Consider the following 16569-nt stretch of genomic DNA (forward strand, 5'->3'; position numbering starts at 1 on the left):
ACAACTTGCTGCACAGAAATTAGCTTCAAATTTATTTTTTCCTCCTAGTGGCCTATTAGTGACTTTGAGAAAAAGTGAGAAAACATTATCAACTGGTGACAAAAAAAAAACATCACATGATTGGGCCTACTGGACAGAGTCCAGCTATATTCAGTCTTGGTCATAGAGGTAATGATATATAAAATGAAAGTCAAAAATGACCAGAATGATGCAAAATAATCCAGAAGGAGTAGTAGTCAAAAGTGGAAAAAAAAAACCCAATGTGAAATAAAAGCATGCAAAACAACCAAAATGTGATAAATAATGCGCTTATCAGCTGTTTACATTTACTTCAAGAGCGTTTACTTTAGTGTTTTTTGTTTGTTTGTTTTTTCAGCTCTTATAATCTGTTTTATTTACCTGTAGAGATAAATTGATATAGCCTACATACAAGCTGCACTTTAAATGTTTTATTTTGAAGGTAAGTCAACGCACTTCCTGTGCCCTCGTCCCTCTCTCGGGCAGCTTGACATCAGCCAGTGGCGAACCGACACTTTCCTGTCAAAGTGTCCAATCAGAGTTGTCTGACAGGGTGGAAGTGGGTCGCTACGTCCTCATACAAAAGTCTTGTCAAGTGAAAGTTGTGGCGTGGACACCTGAGCGACGACATTAACAACTTTAACCAAGTGCCTTATCGCAAGAGAGAGAAAGGTTTTGTGTGTTTTTTTTCTTTCTTTCTTTTTTCCTTTTTCCCTTTTTCCTACCGAAGCAAACACAATGTCTCCTGGCGGCTGGACGTGACCGCAGCGACCACGGTACGGACACACAACCAACCGTACATTGTCGGCTACTATTGTCGCAGGACCATGGGTTGTGGTGAGGGGCTGCTGTATCTCTGACAGACTGACACCACTGACTGCTGCTGCTGCTGCTGCTGCTGCTGCTCCGTGCCCTGTCTGTAGCATGCCACGCAGGCAGCTAACTTCTCCAAAGCCAGGGAAAGTTTGCCTTCAACCCAGACGTGGCCCACGCTGTGTTGTTGTAGTAGCACCGTGACATTTTCTTTATTTCACCCTCTTCCTCTTTTTTCTTTTCCTTTTTTTTTGGACCAGTCTGGAAAATGATGATGAAGGTTAGGAGATACTTGAGGGGGAGTGGGAGGGTCCTCGCCTTCGTGTTCGTCGCCTCTGTCATCTGGCTCCTGTTTGACATGGCTGCGCTCCGCATATCCATAAACGATGTGAACAGTCAGCTGCTGAAGGAGCGGGTGATAAAGGAGAGGGAGGTCCTCAAGAAGCAGGCCAGGGCCACACAGCTGACCAACAGGGGGTTTAAACACCCGGTGCAGAGGGTGGACTCGGCTGTTGTTACACGTGCGGGTCAAGGACCACTCAGTTCAGACATCAAACTATCCCAAGTGTACAGACAGGGAGGCAGGAAGCGTGACCAAATGTTGGGGGGCAAGGAGAGGGACTCATTTCAGCATCAGGGAGGCAATCTTCCCAAAGAGAAGTCTGAACATCAAGAGGGAGCTGCCCTGAAAAATGTCACATCGAAACACAGCGATTCTGCAAAGAAAAAAGCTGTGGTTTTGGATTTGAGTGGGACAAAGTTAGAGAAAAGTGAAACAATAGATGTCTCTAATCAAATGACAGTGCCTACAGTAACGCAGGAGTCACATGATGCTCAGAAAAACAAACACGCTCCTGCACCGACCTCAAAGAAAGAGCCTGTTAAAGCCGGAGCAGCTCTACAAAGCTCTCTGGACAAGACGGACTCAAAGACAAAAGAAAAAGTCAAGGGCAAACCTGACAAGACTGAAACAAAAGAAAGCAAGCGTCAGGTCAAGGAGGCGCACCCTGATAAAACAACATCCAAACCTCTGCACAAGGATGTGAAGGGAAAGGAGATACACACTAAGAAGGAGAAGCAACAGGTCGGGATCATTTACAAGAGTGATCTAAATGCAACGAAGGAAACCCTGAAACCTGTAATCAAGCTCCAAGCAGGAGGGGACGTAAAGGATAACTCCACCGCTGTCAGAAAACCAGGTGTCCACAAAGTGCTTTCTCTGGATGCGACTCTCGCTCCCAGAGATCCCAACGCTGTGGGTCAGTTTGGACAGGCAGCACTTGTTGGCAGTAACGAAGACATCGAGGTGAGGAGGAGATGGGACGAAGGCCATTTCAACGTCTACCTGAGTGACCAGATCCCAGTGGACCGCGCCGTCCCAGACACCAGGCCTGAGACGTGAGTTGTTTTTTTCCTGCACATTTTGGACCTCTCAGTTGTTCCAACAGGTGATTGCAAAGCTTCAATTGTTGTTTTTGTTGTGTTTTTCAGGTGCGCACAGAATCTGGTCCACGATGACTTACCTTCCACCAGTGTGATTTTCTGTTTCGTAGACGAGGTGTGGTCCACGCTCCTCCGCTCTGTGCACAGCGTGCTCAACAGATCTCCACCACACCTCCTCAAGGAGATCATTCTGGTGGATGATTTCAGCACCAAAGGTAGTGATTATTACTGTGACTGGTCAACACACATACACACCACAAGACTCATTCACAGCTTTAGCACAAAATTTTGTTTTCATGTTCTATGGAACTGAGGAAATTGGCATCATTAACATATTTGAGAAAGCCGAAACTACAGTATTTTTGCAAAGTTGGTATTTTATCATCAGTTTATTAGCACTTGATCAGTCTGAGCGCTCATGTGGGTTGCTGTAGTGGTAATCAGGAAGGTGCTCTTTGGTAGGGTTGCAGTCAAACTGTTAAAAAAAACAGGGTCCAAGGCAACTCTTCTGCCACTACACCCTGACGAAGGCTCTGTGGGTCGAAACATGTTGGTTGTTTTTAATGTTCTATAATGAACTAGCCGCCGAATAAAGGCTTTTTATTGTTACATCAGAGAAGAGTTGCCTTGGACCCTGTTTTTTCACAAATCGAGTTGTTAGTTGTACATAACACACAAAACAGTCCTCACCTATTATCAGGTACCCATTATTTGAAATATGTTGTGGGTTAGGTTAATGTCAGTATTTGTAAGTGCTGTGTATGTTTCCTTTGTTACTTTGTCAGTGTTATGTTATGTTACATGTTACAACTTGTATCACTTTTGCTCCAACAGAACATTTGAAGGCACCGCTGGATAAATACATGGCCAAGTTTCCCAAAGTGCGAATCATTCGTCTAAAGGAGCGTCAGGGTCTGATCAGGGCCAGGCTGGCCGGAGCAGCTGCCGCCAAAGGTAAACACTGCTAGGATTACTCATTTTTGAAATTTTGAAAAAATACCTTGTTCATATACACCAGTGTTTTTCAACCTTTTTTGAGCCACGGCACATTTTGTTCATTAAAAAAATCCCACGGCACACCACTAACCAAAAATGATACAAAATGACACATTGCAGCCTAATAAAGCAAATATAATACACATTTTGTCTCTTACAGTGTAGTTAGTTTATTCTGACTCAGTAATGGACATTGCTAAGGCAACGTCATTGTGCAGGCTTCTGCAACTCTGTGACTGCCAACTCTGCCAGACAGTCACTATTGCAGACACAGATGCTCAACAATGCCAAATTATTTTTAGGAGCTAAATAATATTTGTTTGGACTGAACTTTGGCCGATTCTTCCTCTTTTTTTTTGCTATGTCAATCAACACATGCACACTTCCACTCGTGCCTTCAGCCATATTTAACAGCATTTAAAGCGTAACATGAGAAAACTTACACTTACCGGTGTTCTGTCGATTTTTGCTGCTTTGTCGGAAATTGCTACCACTACATAAACTATATCTATCGATTCAAGCTACCCTATCAAAAAATGCCACTTTATGATTTTTTACCTCTGTATATCAAATAAAGGCATAAAGTAAGTGTTTTCTTCTCTCATGTGTCTAATGTGTAATGACATTTTCCAGTGAGTGATTTACTCGTATTATCCAGTGAAGTTTAATCATGGTGTGTGATCTGTGCAAGATATCAGCACTGAATGTAGTTACCTGTAGGGACAAATGTATCTCACCAGTAGTCATTATGATTTGAATCAAAATGTGGTACAACAAGACGTACAGATCTCAGGCCTTGTTTTGTAAATTAGTTTATGAGATAAAGACGTATGTAAATGCACCTCACAACCTATTTACAGACTTTAGAGTTTAAAGTAGTTTTGTGAAACTACATTTTCTCCATTACACTCTAAACTAAATTTGTGCACAAAGTAACGCAGATGATGTAATAATAAAGTACTGAAACATACCACTGAGCAGCAACACCTGCTCTCTTGTGTAAACTGTTTTGCATACTGTATTATTTACCTGGCTTTCAAAGAACTCTTTGACAAGTGTTGTAGGGTTTCGTTGTTTAAATGCAGATATGGTTGTTTGTTTAACTGCAGCCGGATGTTTGCTTCACTCTCATGTAGGTGAGGTCCTCACCTTCCTTGACTCCCATGTTGAGTGTAACGTGGGCTGGCTGGAGCCGCTCTTAGAGAGAGTGTACCTGGATCGAAAGAAGGTGCCCTGTCCAGTTATTGAAGTCATCAGTGATAAGGACATGAGGTGACTGAAACCATGTCAGAGTAAAACACTAGCCAAATATGGAGTTGTGTTGTGTCAAATCAGGAAATGTTGTTCTGACATTGGAGCTTCTGTTCTGGGTTTTTCTCTTCAGTTACATGCTGGTTGACAATTTCCAAAGAGGCATTTTCAAGTGGCCTCTTGTGTTTGGCTGGAGTGCATTATCAGACGAGTACATAAAGAAGAACAACATGACCATCTCAGATCCAATCAGGTACCTCAGGTTCTTCTATGCTGTTTTATTGCCTGTGTTTTTTCTACTTTTTTTTCAACATTTTTGTTTCTTGACTCAAACTAATGATTCGTTTTTTTATTTTATTCATGTTTTCCATCTGACAGGTGTCCAGTTATGGCTGGAGGCCTCTTCTCCATAGACAAAAACTACTTCTATGAGCTTGGTTCCTATGACCCTGGCCTGGATGTGTGGGGCGGGGAGAACATGGAAATTTCATTCAAGGTACCGGTATAGTACTATGAGTACTGGCCATACAGTATAGTTGCCTGAGACCTCCACAGAACATCTCTCACATGACTCCTTGTTTTACATTTGAACAGATCTGGATGTGTGGAGGGGAAATCGAGATCATCCCGTGCTCCAGAGTGGGACACATTTTCCGAGGACAGAACCCGTACAAGTTCCCCAAAGACAGGCAGAAGACGGTGGAGAGGAACCTGGTGAGGGTGGCTGAGGTGTGGCTGGACGAGTACAAGGACCTCTTCTACGGTCACGGCTACCACCACCTGCTGAACAAAAACGCCGTTAACATGGGCAGCCTCACCGAGCAGATCGAGCTGAGGAAGAAGCTCAAGTGCAAGAGCTTCAAGTGGTACCTGGAGAACGTGTATCCAGAATTAGAAGCTCCTTTAGTCAAAGCTGAAGGCCTGGTATGTAGATTCCCTACAGCAGCTTGAATTCCTTTGTGTCGTTGTCTTTTGTAATCACGATGCTCTGTGATCACTTCAGACATTCTTTACATTTCCCTAAATGATCAGTGAAAAAAAGAAAGCCTGTCATACTTGCCCTCCATGAAATCATCGTTATCCCTGCTGGGAAGCCCTTAACGAAAGTCAAGTGAACAGAGACAGTGATTATGCTCATTTGGAACAAAGAATAGCTTTCTGTTAAAGCCTTGACAGTATTCAGGCAGCAACAAGTAACCAAATGTTTTCAGCGCTGTTGTTTTCACCATCTTACGTTTCTTTGTAGGTCTTCAATCGTGGTGTAAGAAAATGCCTCTCCCTGCAGAAAGGCTCTCTGTCCTTTGAGATATGTGACCTCAGTAAGCAGGTAGGCATCTTTATTTGATTCAACATTTGACAGCAAATACCCAATATTTACTATTAACCAAAATATACCAAAATATTTGCAAATGTTTCACAAGTTCCTTTTATATAGGATGCACACATTATGCAGTTTTGGTAATTATGGGAGGGCATGACGGAAAGAAAAAACATCCAAGAACAGATTTAAACCAGGACAAGTGAAGTTGGAGCCCAAGACCAAAGGACCCAAGCCACGATAAACAAGGGTGGAGCTCAAGATGAGACTAAGTCTCTCTCAGTGCGGTCTTCTTGGATTCAAAACAGCCCTACTAAGCCATCTTTCAACATCTTTCAGTTTTCATGGAGCGTAATTATGTCGTTGTCACTCCCCTCTTTCTCTCTCTGTTTACAGAGTCAGCACTTTAATTACACCTGGATGAGGCACGTTCGCCAACAGGACCTGTGTGTCGCTCCCAAAGGCCAAAGCTTTGGTTTGCAACCCTGCGACAACAGCAAGCCTGAGCTCCGCTGGTTCCACAAGTCCTCCAACTCAGCCCTGGTAGGTTGACTTTGGGTGTGCCGTTTGCTTTGTCTGCTGTCTTTGTTTTTCTTTCCCCTTTTACAACTCCGTCATTTTTGGAATTCATACTCCCTGTAATCAGACAACAGGATTTTGCCTTCATCAAATCCAGTAAAAGCAAAGTAGAAAGGGTCGTTCACTAATTAAGTTTCCTGTTTTGTGTCTTTGAAGGCGGAGCACCTCATATCAGAGTTTGTTTCCCACCACATGTGCCTGGAGGCGGGGCCTCAGGGTGACACCCTTCACCTCAAACCATGTATACCTAACAGTGACTTCCAGAAATGGCAGTTCACTCACTACCGTGCTAAATGATGGGAAGGATAGTGATTAATTTTTTGGTGTTATTTGTGCACCATGGTGACCTTCAGTGGCCTCACACCACAGTGCGCTCTGTGGTCCAGCTCAAAACACACGACTGCCCCAAGAGAGCCAGAAACACTTTGGTCGCAGTAATGTGTGTGTGTGTGAGATGTAAAGATGCAAGATGGTGTGGGGATGTGCAATGTTTCTAATGTCCTTTTTATTGATGAGCACAGACTGATGTTGAGCTCAAACATGTGCCTGGTTGGGGAAGTTTCTAATTTTAGAAAAGCTCTTCCACACAGGTATTTGAGGAAAAATGCAAGATTTTTTTTTTTAAAGATGGGCTTCATGTCACTGCCTAAGTAAGAACACTCCATCTTCTCCGGTACGACGTATCATTTGACTGCCAAAGATTTAACAGTGCCTTATGGATCTGAAATGTAAACGGTGTTTGTGCTGTTACGATTGGGTTAAATAATGAGTTAACTTGCATGTAAAGTTGAATCTATTTGATTGTACAAGAACATACCACATAATTTTGGTGAAACATCTACTTTTCTAGATGTTGTGCATTTTATTTTTGATGAGGCTGCTTCCCTGGTTTTTAGTGCTGTGTGATTTAGGTGCAAGTGTTTTGTGTCTCTGAATGTTTTTTGTTGTTGTTGTTGTTGTTGTTTTTTGTCACTAGGGGGAAGTGTTGGTTTAAAACACCCATCAAACCTGTGCTGTGATTTCATTATTTTTGGCATCTGTTATCAAACTCTTCAACCACAAACTGATGCATTTCCTTACAAAAGTACAAAAAATAAAATGACGATAAAGATTTAATGGCACGAGTCTTTTTAATTTTTTTAAATTGTGAATCTTAATTCACTACTAATTAATACATGGATGTATGGATACCCTAATAGTTTAACTACTGAGTCTCTTTTCCAGAGGTTCAGGTACTGAAGCTCTAATACCAAACAACATCTTGGTTATTACAGCAAGTAGGATTATAAATCCCAGGGCTTCTTATTTATTTAATCTGCTGCTCAAATACCTGCCTTACGTAACAAGATGTTTTCATGCTGAAAGCAGATGAAAAACCTAAAGTGCCTCTTGGATATTAGATGACTGTTATTTCTTCCAATCAGATCAGATCGACACAGCAGATATAAACAGCACAAAGCTCAAATAGAGATGTTTGGGTTAGGTTTGTGTGACCTGGACAGCTATATCAAAAGAATTTCAAAGAATTATAATATACAAGCAGATTTTAGAACTAATAAATATGAAAAAATCATGTTACACAGCAAACAATTACAATCAGTTTCCTTTGATGTGCACTTTTTGTTATGGATCATGTCCGGCAGTTTTTATTTATTTCTGGAGAAGGGCACTGAAACCATCTTATAAATTCATTATCATGTGCTCAAACTCCACTATCTTCTGTCGGGTGTTCCCTCTGCGGATCTTGCGGTAGGACACGGTGCTGTATTTGGAGGAGCTGAGGTGGTCGAAGGATTTCTGTTGGCTGGGTTTCTTCAGCAGAGGCAGGGTGGAGTAGCCTGGACTGGAGCCCTGATGAAAGCCCACAGGAACATGGAAGTTGCGGTCCTGCTCTGGCTCCTGGTCTACCTCAGGCTGTCTGTCGACTGATATCTGGAGTTCAGCACTCCACTTGTCTTTTGAGCCTTCTTCCTCCACTTTCAGCTTTGTATCACTTTCCTCGTTAGTGAAATCAAAAGGTTTGAGGATTGGTGTCTGAACCCCTGGCACCACTTCTTCCTTAATTTGTTGATCTGCTGAAAAGAAAAAGAAAAAAGAATCTCTTGCACTCTATATACAAAACCTCAAATCTATTTCACTGCTTTATAATACTAAACTCCCCTTACCTGTTTCTGATGAGGTGTTCTTTTCCTGTTGTGTCTGCATACAAGTATTTGTGCAGTTTGGTTGTAGAGTTTCTCCACTGCTGCTCTCTGAGTTTTCTGGAGTTAATTTAGCTTTTGCTTCTGGATCTGTCCCCTCCGACTGATACACAAGTTCAGTTTTAGATGTTTGGAGCTCTTGGCTTCCTTCTTCTTTTACAGACAGAGTTGTTCCCCTCTCCTTCTCCAAATCATCTGCTCCTGGGTCACCCTTCCTCTGTGGTACATCCTCTTCAGCTTCAACTGCTCCGCTTTTGACGAGACGCTCGCTCACGTTGTCACTACCATCGCAACATGCGTCTCCTGTGATGTCCTGGTGAGTTTGGTCATCGTCGCTGTAGAACACAGAGTCATCTCCCTCCTCCATCGACCACACGTCTCTCTCCTCAGACTGATCCAGACTCTGCAGGGCCTCCAGAGTGATACCACCAATGATCTCCAGTACCTGGGATACCAGGACATTTTCTTCCTCTACTGTGAGTATTGGGGTCTTTGGAGACATTGTGCTGGTCTCCATCTCCGCTTGTCTTTGTTGAAAATAGCCAAACGTAAGATGCTCAGTTAAAAGAAGTTAAACTTCAGATGTTGCATGTTCACATCGTCTGCTCTGCTCCAGCCTTTCAAGTGTGTTATCAAAATAGTCGCCCAGCTCTCTAATGCTACAACCATGTCAGTGTGTGTGCCTGCTGAATCACTGAAGAACAGGGGTTTTGTTGTGGACCCAACAAAGGTTCTTTGTGAGTCTGGCCTCTGCATACAGAGTGATTGTACTCATTCTTTAATCTCTACTGGGTGACCACCTTCCTTCTGTAACATGTTTAGTCTGGATTAACATTCTCCTATAGGTTTCCTTTACAGTACCATCTGAACCAGCAGCATTTCTGAGGCTAAGCCCTGCTATGTCTTGAGCTTTAAGTGCATAAAGATCTTAAATAAGGCACCTGAAATGCATCACATAACACACAGTGGTGGAGAGCAACTTAAATACATACAGTCTTTAATAGAGTATGTGATCCTTGTGCATCCACTCACATGTACTGGACTCGCTGATTACACCTGCTCTACCTCCTGAGCCAAAGTCTCTGAAGGCTATGGCCGTGTTGTCTTTTCAAGTTAAAGTTTTAAACTATTGAAATACATTTTTAGAGAGTTTGAATGTTTACCTTGTTCAGGCCTTTCCATGCTTCTAATCTCAATGAGCCACTTATAGTTACACTACTAAAGAGATGATGCCTCTAAAATATGTCCCATGGAATCATTTACCTATCTGAGGCTCTATAGCATAAACTAGTTAAAACTTGCTGGGAGACACTAACATTGGTCAGTTGTAACATTTCCAATCTACCCTATCAGGACCAAGTTCACATGCTGAATTTATTTTAGTCTGTATCACACAAGTGAAGATGTAGGCTAGCCACCCGGTGGCAGAAAAAACGTATTTCAGGTAAATTTCCTTTCCTTTTATTTTATGATACAAGAACGGTCTGCTCTTTAGTTAAACTGTTCAAACTTCTATCAATCTTATGTTTATTTTGAGTCCAGGTAGAAACCTTTTCATGCTAAATGTCAGTGCTAATGTTTTAGCCTGTTAGCTGTGAAGTAAGTGAGTTCACAGAATCTGGGTCAGTTGTAACCCAACAATAACGGACAGGCACAGGCGCACGACAGCACACGGAGATATACACGTTCAATTGTTGAAGCTGTTCAGGTTTATTATTACATTTAAATGTCAAAATGATAATTATGATGGCACATACACACACCAATCACATTATTTACCCTTTGTGTAAAATAAAAAGCTTTCAAGATCAAGTTTTTGTCATCATCATCATGTTGGTGATAACCTGAACTACTGCGAGGTGAATGGTAACATTTAATTCCTTGGATTAAATCTTGTGCTTTCTATTTGTAATGTTGAGGTTTATCGTTTAATCACAGACATGTTTGTTTGTTTGTTGTTAGTTTTCATTCGGTTTTGAAATCACTGCCTTAAAACGGCTCCAAGACACACACAGAAATGTGAAAAATGTTACAATCCTCCCTGGTTTCTCCTGGGCCTCAACCGACTGCACACTGATCCATCCGTGTGTAGGCCTATATAGGTTACAGGGGACATGTTACTGCAGAAGGAGCACTTGTAAGTTTTGATATTTCAAATGTATTTTATTGAAAATATTGCTTTCACTTAAAGGATGTGAACTGTCTGCAGGACAGTCTCCCTTTCTTGGTTTTGTGGTTTCAAAGTAAAGTGCGTAATTTTTGTGAATAGATAATGCAAGATAGACGTCGAGTTTATCGTAATGTGATGATGCCCCTTGCTTTCTCTCACACACACCCTCTCTCTTTCTCAGCAGCAGCAGCAGGAAACCAGAGAAGTAAGAATTATTACAGGAAATGTGTGGTTTTGTTTCACAAGTTTTATAGCTTCTCTTTGAGAACTGCTGTACTTTCTCCACAATAACATGAGTGCCTGTTTAATTAAAACCTGAATCACCTTCAATAGACCTCACCCTTTAATAAATTACTGCTTTCCTGATGGAATTGTTACTTTAAAATGAGTGTGCATTATTATCTGATATGTGACAGAAAACAGGTTTATGAAAATGCACTCATGTATTATTTTTGAAAAGCATGAGTCAAAAACACACAATCTCTTATAAGCTGCATTTTCTTTCCACTCAGAAGTGAAACATACAAATTTCAGCACATTTAGAAAATACAAAAAGCAGTTTCGGTGTGTCTCTGAACACCGAAAGTAAGTCGTGCACCGTCTCAAATTAGTTTTGGAAATGAAAACAGGTAAGTAGTAACGGTGCTGCCACATCCTGTTTTGAGCTGAGCAGACATCAACAGAGGAAGAACTCTTTTTGAGACCCTGAACGTGACGTGAGTGCGGTTTCAGTATGTGGCTCCCATGTAATTGAAGTCACAATAAAGTAATTTTTAAAAACTCAACATGCTACATGAATATAGCCAGTGCATTTCTGTTCTGTTCTGTTCTGTTCTGATTAATGCTTATCACACTACGGCATGTGAAAAAAATCTGTTTTTTATTCAAGTTAGTAGGATGTAATTTCTTCATATGTACATAGAAATCCAATGCATACATTCATTCAAACACTTTACAAAGAACATCTTTACATTCATATAATGCTTTTGTGCCAAACAGTGAATCGGGTTCATCTTAAAGACTTTCACACTGACAAATGTCAAGTGCAACAATGTCTGTCTTTCTGTGTGTCTCCAAGCAAACACATGTGTGGAAACACTTCAGAGTCTCAGAGCATGAAAGGAGCATCTGAACAAGTCACTGAGCGTTTGTTCCCATCTCCTCCTCTTCAACCGATCGTTGGAGTCCAGGAATTAATTTGAAGATGTGTTTGCGAACACTGGCTCGCCTGCCTTTCCTGGGCAGGGTACCAAACAAGGAGGTGATCCTTGTTTCATCCCAGGAAGGAGAAAGGGAGCTGCTGCTGCCGGCTAAACTGGAGCTGCTGGAGCGGCTGAGGGGCTGGTGGTGGTTGCTCGAGCTGGAGGAAAACCTGCCGGAGCTGTCTTGCGAGGGGAAATCTTTGGAGAAGAAGCAGCTGTCATCTGTGGTGCTGGCTGCACTGCAGGGGCTGGGCGAGTACAGGTCCCCAAACACACTGGCCTGGTCACTGTCATCCGTCATCACACTCCTGTAGCTGCTGTCGCTGGAAAAACGCCGGCCAAGGCGTCGGCTTGTGGGCGAGCTCAAACAAGAGTCCATGGAGAGGTTGAAGCTGCTGTCGTTCAAGTTACCTGAAAACATTGTAAAGACCCTGTTAGTCAAAGCTCCAGGAAGCCAGGACATTTCAGACAGGAAGTTCGTCAGTAGCTTTTACTGTGTGTTCATGTCTCAGGGGAACTCCTTCATCTGAATTATCTCGAGTTTACGCTTGAATTCACATCATTTAGCTTTAAAGTCATGACAATGGCTATGAGAAAGGAAGTGGTCTGACAGCTGAGCAGACACTCACCTCGCATGAGACGCTTTTCCTGTAATGTGAGCGCTTGCAGCTCCATCTGCTTCTCACGTAGTGATTGCTGTAAACACACAACAGAGAAAACACCACTGTTACACTTTCAGAAGAATTTTTTAGCTAATGCATTTAGGACAATTACCTATAAATACAATGCAGTCTACATTATTAGGTCTTTTTCACATTTATACAGTGGTGTGGCATGAGGTCAGTGTGTGTTTCACTATAATGTGTCAGGCTGTGCAATACAACCACAAGTAGCATATGCACAGTAAAATGACGCAGGGTCGAGAGAGACATACCTTGAGCACGTTCATCTTCTTCTCCAGCTCTATTTGCTTCACTATGTTTCCACACACAGTCTCCATCCTGGAATCACAGTGAATGTCACTCAAAGTTACACAGCAGCAGCCGCTGTCAAGATGCTGTGTTTATTTCTGCTGTGCTTGTATTTTAGGATGTTACTACTGCTGTTACTCACTTTAGATTGTTGGTTGATTCTCCTATCAGATCGAGTATGTGCTGATGAGATGATCCTTCAATGCTCACCCCATTGATTGTGATAATAACATCCCCTATAATAAGAAAAAGTGAAACAATCAGTTACAGGAAGACGTGGCTGCTTTGCATTGTAACTGAGTATCTGAGTTTGTGTGTGTGTGTGGGTGGGTGGGGAGCTGGAAAGATGGTTTACATGTGTGTGAAGCGTATGTACACCAAAGAGGTACAAAAAGGTCATGCAGGGTTGTATATAATATATATGTGAGCCTGTATAGAGCACATAGGGTCGGGAGGATGTGGGTGGTTCACCTGCGGTCAAGCCAGCAGTCTCAGCAGTGCTGTCCTCCTGCACCTTGCTCACAAACGTGCACATTTCCACTGCAGAGCTGTTCCTCTGCTGCAGGCCGTAGGTCTGCAACAAAAGATAAGCTACTCACAAAAGCTGCCAAAACACTTTTCTAGCTTAAACATTAAGTTTTGTTTTTTAACATATTAAAATTTGTCTAAAATTACAGCTTAAAAAGCATGCACACTTAATCTTGATATTTGGAAAAATGTTAGAAGCCTCACCTGAATTTCAAAACCAAATGTTTCATTGTCTTGCTTTTCCAGTATTATCTGGGTCCTGCGTAAAAGGAAAAAAATCATATATTAAATATTTTGAGGAACTTTATATCAAAATGCTTTGAAGTATAACAAATATGCAACATGCAAAAATGCAATAAACACTCTTACATGTTGTAAAGCTGAAGGAGGAACTTTATATGAAGTTTGATATATTTACCTTTGTGGGTCCGAGTAATCAATCAGGGAGTTGGAGTGGCTTAATTTTGGCTGCAAAAGGAGAAATGCAAAGTTCCTCTTTAAAACAATATAATGGAATAAAGTTTTAATCTCTCTGGAAGCTATAGAGGAGATTAAATGTTGACCCTATAGTGTTACATAACTCGGAAGATTAAAATTGTTAACAGGCTTTTTGCCAGTTGCATTGAGCTGCTGTTGTCCTGCACAGTTTGTGGAAAATTAGTAACCTGCTTTCATTGTCAAACAGCATCATATGAGAAATATGTAGCTCCATGTTTCTGGTTTGTTACATTTAACTCAAATAACAGAGGTGCATGTATTCATAAATAGTATACTGTAAATTTTAACCATATCTTCCACTTATTTATTTGTTTATAGTCTTACCTTGCACACTCTGGGCTGAGAGCTTGTGTTCTGCCGCCGTCGATCACTGATCCTCCTCAGTGAAGGCCTGGACCACAGAGAGGTTTTCTTCTTGGGAACATTATCCAGAATGTAATTCTCTTGGTTGCCCTGGCCTTGAAGTCCATTGAAATTCATGGTGGATTGCATGGTAGAGTAGTCCTCAAAACAGCATTGTGTCCTGCTGCAGCAGTTCTTCAGTGACTGTGTGGCCCTGCCCTGCTGTGCAGTCAAAACTAAAATGTGTCAAAGCGGAAATCCACATCATGTGATTGTGGTGGAACCTGCATCTCAGTTCAGGGGCTCACACAACCACCTCCCTTAACTCTTTGTTCTCATTCTTGAGAAGTGTTGGCCTCTTTTAAAGAGAAAAGGAAGGAGAGTGTTTAAGCTGTACAATTCCCCTTCAAACAGTCCCTTTCCCCCTTTTTGCAGTCTTAGCAATTCGATTTATGGTCTGTCAGAAATCAGCAATGCATGAGAAAACTGCCACCTCACACCTCTACAAGCACCTGCTTCCAGTCTGTGTCACTCTCAGTTTCTCAATGGGCTATAAGCTTCAGTCTGATCCTGAGTCCTGTGTTCTGCCAAGCAGGGAGACTTGTCTTATGAAGACAGACAAAAGGTTGATTTAGCCCAGGGCCAGTGTCATGCTCCCCACACAGACAGCATGGGTCATTGGGCTGAAGGCATCAGACAAGGTCGGATCAAAAGAAAAAATCACACACACACAGGCCAGCAGTCAGGGAGACAATGGCTGATGGGTCAAAGAAAACTGAACCACAGTGCACCCACCCTCCTCCACTAACACACCCATGCCTTCAGAATGCACAATGTGGAATCCACAGGAAAAGAATATCATCTTTCACCGTGCACAAAAGCAGTGTCTTTGTTGACCAGAAAACTGTAGAAAATCTACTGAGCTTCAGCACTGACTGTACATGTTATTGCCACACAGCCGTCCACTCCAACCCACTGACCCTCAGCACAGCCACTGTCCAACCAACCAATGCATTTCACATCCATTTACAAATCCCCATCCGCACATTTGGTAGTGTACAGAAAAGTCAGCCCATGTAGTCTGAGGAAGGAGAACAGGAAAAACATCTGGATTCCCTCACATCATTACTTTAAACATATGTTTGGCTCTAACAAAATGTGCATCTAAGGTATCAAAATGTTTTTTTTTAAAGAAACTACAATAATAGTGTCACTTTTAGGGAACTAGAGTATTTGCTTAGTGAGTGCAGTTACCTTCCTGTAAATGAACCTGAATATGACCTTAGGTGACTGGCAGCTATGAAAAAAATCTGTTGAAACACCTTACAGCACAGCGCTGAGAGAGTGACTCATCTGTGTAGTGCTGATGGACCCGGCATCACTGCTTTATTTCCTCTCTCTAACGGACAACTACACATGGTGAACAGCACACGTAAATAGAGCAGCAGAGCATCGAGAAAGCGAAGATGAGTCATGTCAGTTAAAGTAAAAATATGATGGGGAAGATAAAAGCGGGACTTGTAGATAAGCTGATGGGGAACTTCTGTCCTACATGCAATATCCTGGCTTGCTGATCTCATTTATTTCTATATGGAATAAATTGTACAAGTGAGAAGATGCAGTGCAATCTCAGCAACAATACATTCAAGTTTCGTATCAATCTAAAAAAAAAAATCAACAGCAGGCCTTATTTTATGAAAGCAATGTCACATTTATTATTATTTTTGCTATGTCATATACAATATATATATATGTGTGTATATAAAAAAGACACCAGTCAGAAATTGCACATGGTGGTCACTCCTCTTTGGAATGACAGATAAGTCTTTGAGCGGTCAATTCTTCTCTGTGTCGCCTGATTCTTGAAGAAGCAGATTTGACAACACAATGGACGACACATACTGTAAGCTTGGCTCAGCATGAATTCAAAGTGAGATAGAGACTCATTTACATTGCAGGTGTTATCAGTGGGCAGAGGCAAGCTACGCGCTGAAATACTGCATTTTCATTTTAAAAAAAATATGTCCTACTCTTTGCAACACAGTCAAATAATTCCATGACTAAGCATTGCACTGAAAGAAAAAAAAACGTAGTACAAACTTTCACATGAACTGATATTCGCCAACACAGCAACAGGCTACTGTACACAGCTTATTCTCAAGAGGCTATACTGCTGATGCCGCACACAGTATCACCCAGTAATTCTGATACCTTCATGACAGGAGAATACGTAGAATAT

The 16569-nt window shown here is 41.8% G+C and overlaps 2 protein-coding genes across 2 annotated transcripts; one reads left to right on the forward strand and one right to left on the reverse strand.

Annotated features, from left to right (window-relative positions):
• Positions 1-580: 580 nt before the first annotated feature.
• Positions 581-7451, forward strand: galnt5 (polypeptide N-acetylgalactosaminyltransferase 5). The gene is made up of 10 exons (XM_083996646.1): positions 581-2229; positions 2323-2489; positions 3109-3228; positions 4407-4542; positions 4655-4774; positions 4900-5017; positions 5116-5445; positions 5768-5848; positions 6236-6382; positions 6575-7451. Exons 1-10 carry the CDS (start codon positions 1100-1102, stop codon positions 6713-6715), a joined length of 2490 nt encoding a protein of 829 aa, XP_083852772.1. The 5' UTR covers positions 581-1099; the 3' UTR covers positions 6716-7451.
• Positions 7452-11739: 4288 nt separating this feature from the next.
• On the reverse strand, positions 11740-14527 carry cytip (cytohesin 1 interacting protein). The gene is made up of 8 exons (XM_083996655.1): positions 14313-14527; positions 13909-13958; positions 13695-13749; positions 13434-13536; positions 13105-13198; positions 12926-12992; positions 12621-12687; positions 11740-12402 (listed from the first exon to the last, which is right to left on the reverse strand). The coding sequence occupies exons 1-8, from the start codon at positions 14478-14480 to the stop codon at positions 11927-11929; spliced, it is 1080 nt and encodes a 359-aa protein (XP_083852781.1). The 5' UTR covers positions 14481-14527; the 3' UTR covers positions 11740-11926.
• Positions 14528-16569: the final 2042 nt, after the last annotated feature.

Source organism: Trachurus trachurus, assembly GCF_905171665.1.
Source record: "Trachurus trachurus genome assembly, chromosome: 21".
Taxonomy (NCBI): domain Eukaryota; kingdom Metazoa; phylum Chordata; class Actinopteri; order Carangiformes; family Carangidae; genus Trachurus; species Trachurus trachurus.

What these genes read in the sequence shown, in the direction of transcription:
- galnt5 (XM_083996646.1), top strand. Translation starts at nt 1,100, where the DNA reads ATGATGATGAAGGTTAGGAGATACTTGAGGGGGAGTGGGAGGGTCCTC. An exon ending in CCAGACACCAGGCCTGAGAC is followed by an intron (nt 2,230 to 2,322) that starts GTGAGTTGTTTT and finishes TGTGTTTTTCAG; the next exon opens with GTGCGCACAGAATCTGGTCC. An exon ending in CGGAGCAGCTGCCGCCAAAG is followed by an intron (nt 3,229 to 4,406) that starts GTAAACACTGCT and finishes ACTCTCATGTAG; the next exon opens with GTGAGGTCCTCACCTTCCTT.
- cytip (XM_083996655.1), bottom strand. Translation starts at nt 14,480, where the DNA reads ATGCAATCCACCATGAATTTCAATGGACTTCAAGGCCAGGGCAACCAA. An exon ending in CATTTGGTTTTGAAATTCAG is followed by an intron (nt 13,537 to 13,694) that starts GTGAGGCTTCTA and finishes CTTTTGTTGCAG; the next exon opens with ACCTACGGCCTGCAGCAGAG. An exon ending in GAATCAACCAACAATCTAAA is followed by an intron (nt 12,993 to 13,104) that starts GTGAGTAACAGC and finishes CTGTGATTCCAG; the next exon opens with GATGGAGACTGTGTGTGGAA.